This window comes from Ambystoma mexicanum, chromosome 4p (genome assembly GCF_040938575.1).
Source record: "Ambystoma mexicanum isolate Mex_15411 chromosome 4p, UKY_AmexF1_1, whole genome shotgun sequence".
NCBI lineage: Eukaryota > Metazoa > Chordata > Amphibia > Caudata > Ambystomatidae > Ambystoma > Ambystoma mexicanum.
Window position 1 is genome coordinate 1,054,413,210 of NC_090927.1, and position 6,941 is coordinate 1,054,420,150.

General features: G+C 50.5%; 1 protein-coding gene across 1 annotated transcript in view; it reads right to left on the bottom strand.

The window, feature by feature from the left end:
- Nucleotides 1-5,857, bottom strand: part of DCBLD1 (discoidin, CUB and LCCL domain containing 1) — a 369,800-nt gene extending 363,943 nt beyond the window's left edge. The window contains exon 1 of the mRNA XM_069606627.1: nucleotides 5,455-5,857. Coding sequence (XP_069462728.1) covers nucleotides 5,455-5,545 — 91 coding nt within the window. The 5' untranslated portion in view covers nucleotides 5,546-5,857. The remainder of the gene's footprint in view (nucleotides 1-5,454) is intronic.
- Between the last annotated feature and the right edge of the window lie 1,084 nt (nucleotides 5,858-6,941).

Genomic DNA, 6,941 nt, shown 5'->3' on the forward strand with positions numbered 1-6,941 from the left:
CCAGAGAGCACTTGCTGGGGCTGCAACATCCAGTAAGCAGGATCCTGGTTACCAGTATTCAGGCAGCAGGCGGGCCTCTTCCAAACACAGGTCACCCCCAAGTGTTCCTCTATGATTTGTAGGGTGGGGGGCAGGGCTCTGAGGTACTGCTTCATCCATCCTGACCTCAAAGGCTCAGGGCTTTGACTAGACTGCTGCCCCCAAAAAAGCTCCAGTGTAATCAAGGGCACAGATTTTTGGTTTCCTCGGCTGGGACTGGTAGGGGCACCGGCACAAATGTGTTTTTAAAGTCCCATTTTAAGTATAGGGATTTTAACATAATTGGCATTTCCGTGGGGGGTGCATCCGAGTTTAATCCTTCTAATGGTATGCAACAATAACTCCACTTAGGGGGACAGACATGTCCTCAACCCCCTATACACGCAATTGGCCTCAGTGGATTGGCAAATTTCAAGTCTTCTGTAAGAGTCTAACATTGGCACTGCTGTAACAGTCTTTCCCCATGATGTCAGTCCCAGAGTGCTATGTCTGCAAGATGTGCGGGGGAATGGGGGGGGGTTATGTGTCTGTAGGCTGCGTACAAAAGGCTGCCGTCCACAGGTTCTGCCTTTTGTGACCAGTCCTCTCCTGGTCCCAGTCCCTCCCCTCCCCCCAAACCCCAACAGCAATGCAGCACCCCCCCCCCCCCCCCACGCCCTGTCCACCCAGCTCCCTCCCCTACTTGTCGGCTTTCTTGTTCTGTCTGCACACTGCAGACTGCGTCCCTGGAAACCACAAGCTTCCGGGTATGCGCCATCCAGCCACAAACGGGCGAGGGGCACAGGAAGTAAGTGGCCCAAGACACTGGGAGGGTGGGACCCTTGTCCTGACTTAACTTCTCTCCTCTTAACTACTACTTCTCCAGTCCCCCCCATCTGCCTTGCATCAAAGCGATTCCAGCAATTATCCCCTGGTGCGATCTTTCAATTGTCCTGACAGGGTTTGCCTTGGTGCATGGCAACCCAGTTAACCCCCTGGCATGTGCCTTCCCTTCCTGGCAAGTTGACAACTATTCCCCAGAGAGAACAAAGGGGGAGCTTCTAAGGCTGGGCCCAAACTCTTCACTGTAAAACTCAGCTACAGACAAGGGTGCACAATCTAAACAGGTGGACAATAAAATATCCAATATGGTCAAGTCAGATATTGCTAGAAATGTCATCAGGCCTTGTCGGTATAGAATGATATGTAATCTGCAGCAGGGTTGCCCACCAGTGTAGGGCAGCCTTTATCTGTTGGAAGTTTCCAGGAGACGATTTGCCGAAATGCACACGTTACTCTAACTGCCATGTTCTCAAACTACATGGCAACTTCTGGGGGTTTCGGTAACCAGTCCTAGCAGTTACACATCTGTACTACACTTTTCAGAATGGAGCATTATGAAAGTGAACCCGATTAACAGATCTCACTTTTAGCTGCAGAACTAACAGCGTCATTTTGGGCTGAGGATTGCCCACCAGTGCAGATGGCATTCTGCCACAACGGCAGCTCTCATTACCTGTTCCTTCCTCTTGGTTAGAAACACCCATTTCTTTGCGTATGTCTAACCAAGGTTTGAGAGTTATTCTAACACCATAAGCCTGGTAGTGGCATAGTGTGGGGAAATGCATCGTGCAGGTACATGATCATCTAATTCTCATAAATTAACATGTTTTGCGCTCGCAAGAAAACAAACAGAAGCGAGCTGCTGTAGTGGGAAACATAGGCTGTAAGCTTTATTGTACCAAACCCAAGTGATCATATCAATAAGCACATGTTTTTGGGCAGCAAGGGATCAGGTGAGCAGGGGCCCTGCTCCATCATAGTGCCAACTCCAGGCTGATCCCTATCACCGTTCTTTTGGCTTACGACAGATGTCCACAGCGTTGACTTGCGTTTTCCTTCCCCCCACCCGCCCCCATTTCATTTGAAAGCCATTCAATCACCAGAGGTCCTTGCCAATTCCATTTGTTTTTAGTGTCTCTGTCTGGTGACTTTGGGGTGGTGGGACGGGAGGGTTGGGAGTTTGTCCTTTTCTTCTTCCACCCGTTACCTCTCCGTGAGGAGAGGTAGAAGCAATATGCTGGGGCTGTATCTTGTCGCCCATTCTTATAGGCTAGATGATGCCAGAGGGCAGGAAGATACCTCATGTGTTACCTTTTGGTGACCCCAACCAGTACAGTTGGTGGCTGTGCTTCTGGTCCCATTTGTTCCTGTGTACAGGTTACCACCTGCAGGGTACTTGGTAACCTGCCCAGCCCTTTCCCCCAGGTCCAGCTGCCCAGCAGTCTGCTACCTCCTTTGTACCAGCCCTGCCACTTGCCTGCATCTGTTGGTGTCCAGGAAATGGAGGCACCCGTTAGCCGCCTTTGCGATTTCTTCCCTGCATGGCCACGTCCCTACTTATGGTCCTGTGACCACTACCTTCTGGGCCTTGCCCGTCCCAGTTAATTCACCGATATCACCTTCTATACAGGGGTGAGAGCCAAAGTCAAAATTACAAAAAGCCCACGCTCAAAGAATGAGTCTTTAGCCACGTGTAATAACCACGTACGGCATTTGAAACTATCCACATGCGAGGCATTTTGCTACTTGAGGCTCACTACCACCGTAGTAGTAATTTGGTGCAGTAAGAAAACCTCTAAACATTACGCAGAGAACCATAACCAGCTGAACAAAAGGTGCATGAAACAAGAAGCACAACATTCTGAGAAACTGCTAGCCCCAATTTTTCATATGAAGCACAAAGCTGGAAGCCATTCCTTGTATTCCTTTTCCCCACCCCCCAAACCCCTTTTAAATTTAAGAATGCGTTTCCTCCTGAATGTAAAACAAGATAAAATAACTTGAAAAGAAATAGAAAAAAAACACAGCACTCAACATAGAGCTACAGGAATAAGTTAAGTGAGGGAGGTGGTCTGCTATAGAGGCCCCCTCGAGAGCTTATTATGATGGCCAGTGTGAGAGCCCTTTCCTCAGCGGTGCTCACAGCGCATGCGCGGCGGCACAGTCCCAACCCCCGCAGGTACTGCGCTGTGCAGCCCTTTGCTGCAAACGGGGATCTATCATGTCCGCGAGTTGCACTTTACAGCAACGGTGACAGCTCCCTCACGGGGAGACCCCCAAAGTACTATGAATTATGCACAGATGCTAGGCAAGCGCCATTAGGGGACGCCATGAATAGTGCTCAACTCTGCGTGCAGCAGGGGGAGAAAACGATTCCAAATTGTGTTCATCAGATTCCATGACACACTCGCCCGCGCGACCCCGCCGCTCGAGCATGGAAAATAAAGCATTAACTGGTGTGTGGCGCATTAACACAACCAGCGAGGAAATGAAGGGCTCGCTCCGCCGGCCTCTTAAAAGCAGTCTCTCTGGATCAGGAAGTAGTTCACAGCTGCCCGATGCACCCGAGTGGCCTAAAGACACACATCACAAAGCGCGCCCCGGCCCCACCAAGCCATCACACGGGTAAATAAGTGCTCGACTGCGGGTCCCGGCACCTGTGCTCCCGCCAATGCCTACTCAACACTCGCTGCATTCCGGCCAGAGCAGCGCTATGTCCCGGGAAGCACCAGGGCGCAGTGGAGTAACTTTACTGAAAATGTTGGGGGTGGGGGTCCCCAGCCAAATGAATGGGGACAAAATGGTGAGGCATGCAAGTTAGGGGAACAAACACCCCTGCACCACCCTAAAATTACGCCCATGCGAAACGCTTCGCACGAGACCGAGACCTGACAGGATGTATAATTTATGTTGCATTAATTACACAGTAACACATTTACGAGGTGACGGATAAACGTGCCGCAATTGTTCTCGGAGTACACGTCACGGGCGCAAAACCCCCACCCCCTCCTAGTAGTTTCGTTAACCTGACGATTTACCAGTATCTGACGAACGGGTGGCACCGCCCCTGAGGTAACTAGAAACGAATTATATTATTTTAAAAAAAAAAAGGGAGTAAGCGCGGCATTCGCAGCGCAGTTAACCACATGCGCGCACGCCCCTCGCGCAGTCCTTTGTAAAAACGTAGCGCGGCCGCATTGAAATGTAGATGTTCAGGACACACGCTGGGCTCCAGCCTGGCACATCCCACAGAGAGGGAGGGCGAGTTAACAGAAACCTGCCATCGCGTATAACAAACCAACCGGGCCCGCTCTGGAAAACAACGTCTGCAACCTTCATTGGATATTTAGTGAACCTAATGTTATCGGCGAGCGTCTGCTGCGCTCGGTTCCGGGATGCGCGCACTTTTTTCTGAGTCCTGAGAGAAATCAATGCACCTGAACGATCCCTGCAGAGTGACTCGCTCACTCTCTCTCTGCCCTGTGCACAAGCAATGCCTGATCCAACATGCACACAGTCGCACCAACGAATGCTCGGCTACTAAATGTACTCAAACTTTGTGACAGCTTAGCCGGGAGGTGGATGCAAAACTCAGGAGAAATGCCACAAAAAGAACAGGTTCCGGTTACTCCTTTAGACTAGCACCAATAAATGTTACAATGTGTTTAAGGGGGCAGCGACGCCTGCCACGGGCCCGTCTAGCCTACCTCTTCTGGTTCCCATCGATACATCCAAGCGGCTCGCCAAAACCACCACCTCCTGCACAGGAACATACCTTTCCGACTCAAACAAAGCGACAGCCGCTAATGTGTATCCTTTTATCAGCAACACAGTCTTCTTTGCTGATAGGCTCGCTGTGTGTGTGCAATGTGGCTGCGTGCTCACATCTAGGGAGTAGTGGGTGCCAGCCCGCCCCCTCCCATGGTCCGAGATGCCACCCCTCGAAAGGGAGAAAGGGGGGCATGTTTACTTTAAACGCGCGGTCAAGTTTCGTTAACCCCATCACAGGAACATGTTTAGGTGTAAACAGAAGAAAACGAGAGGCACGACTCTGATGCAGCGTCATTGAAACGAAGCAGCAGCCGGCAATCAAAACCGGCCCATTTTTAAGAAACGGACGTACATTTCACAAAACCGGGCCACTTTTAGGAAAGCAACGTACACTTCACTCCCTGTCTGGGTTGATTGCCATGTCTACTGTCAGTTTGAAATAAACAGTTCACCCAGACGTCATGCAAACCTGGAGGTTGCCTGCGTGTGTTCCAATTATATGTACAATGTAACAGAGGAATCGGCAATTATCTGTTGATGTTGGCGAAAACAAGGGCGCAGAAAAGACTAAAGAGCAGCACTTGCAGAGTAAGTGACGTTCTCATCAATGCACCCACCCGCTGGTCCTTGCACTGCCCATGTGTCTCTCTCACCCCCAATTCATTAAGTAGGGACAGGTCCGGGCAGAGCTCTTGGCCCTGGGTCCGAGCAGCACAACGTGGCCCGGACCCTCTCCCAGCATAGCATCTATTCCCCACAGAACGTGCTCCATCCAAACATTGTTCCACCCACCGCGTCCTGGCAACCCCAGCGCGCACTCACCTGTGTTCTCGGCCAGCAGGCAGTGCAGCGGAAGCACGCAGAGCGCCAGGAGCAGGCAGGGGATCCGCTGGGCTCCCGGTGGCGGCAGCATGCTCGCCTTGCACCCGTGCCCCGCGAGCAGGCGGCTGCCTCTTCTACTTCCGCACCCGAAGCTTCAGGCTGAGCTTTCAGCGGCCACCCTTCTTCCGGGGGGTGGGAAGGCCAGCAGGGCCTGTCGAGGGGCTAGTTCCGAGGTGCTACGGAGGCTGCCGACGCTCCAGTCCACGGTTACCCGCTGCTGTCACGGAGAGACAGCGCAGGCTAGCACCAGGCTCCTCCCACCAGCTTCGGGGGCGGGAAGGGGCCGGGCGCGGGCCGAGCCTGGCAGCTGCTGTGCAGGCACGGGCGGGTTCCGTGGGTGCTTAGGGGAGGAGCCATCCGGGCCGCCAAACGGCTGTACCCCGCCACACGTGCTCCAGCACATCACTCCCGTGTCTTTAGGGGTGCGAATATCACGCGTTCGTAGAAGTCACAATTCGCAGCTTTGAGGGCGTTTTAGAATCTCATGCATGAAAGTCATAGTTTTAAGAAAATAGTCATCTAGAGGACTCTTGTCCAAAACACTGGTTATCCCACATACCCAGAGGTCGTAGTGAGTGGGAACGAAGTTACAATACTTTTATTTTTTACTGTTAACAATCCCTACACTTTTCACAACCATTTTAACAGTTCAGGAACTACGCTTTGACCTTTGGAACTACGCATCTTCATTTTAATTGTAACACACAGTCTCTCGTTATAGTCTGGGCAAATTCCCCTTCCCTAGATTTGAGCAGGATTCTGTGCCACAGTTCCAAAAAGAAATAAGGAAATCCTGGTTTGCAACAATGTTCCAACACAGTTCTTTGCAACTCCAACTTGTCAACAGAAAGTACCAGCACTCCAGTGGTCCAACAAAGAAAATAGAAGGTTCTTTCTATTCCTTGTATAAGCGTAAGATTTATCCTTTTCAAATAAAGAACATTTTCTCGGTTCATCAATAGCAACAATAATTGTCTTGTCCAGGATGATTTGCCAAAATTGAGGAGTTATAAAGAAATGCAACTCCTTTACAACAGTTTTACAAAGTTCTTTCTTTGCACCACAAACAACATAAACTGTCTTTGTCGGGATCACTTTATAGCACTTCGTCAACTTTCACCTGGTTTACTTCCATGCCAGGCCTACTATCTCAGTTCACACCTGGTTTATTCGCATGCCAGGCCTACTCTTTCAAAGGATTGCTATCTGGGTATACTCCCTTGCCCGAACAGCGTTTCAGAACTAAAAAGTGCTTTTGTGGTTAAGATAAACTGACAAAAGGTTCACAACAGCTTCATAATATTAATAATTTTGCAGCTTCAAACTTTTAACAACTCTTCAGGAAAAACAAGATTCACATTGGTGCTCTTTAATGCTCCTCCTTCAAATAATGCTCCTCTACTTCTGGATAACCTTTACCAGAAGGG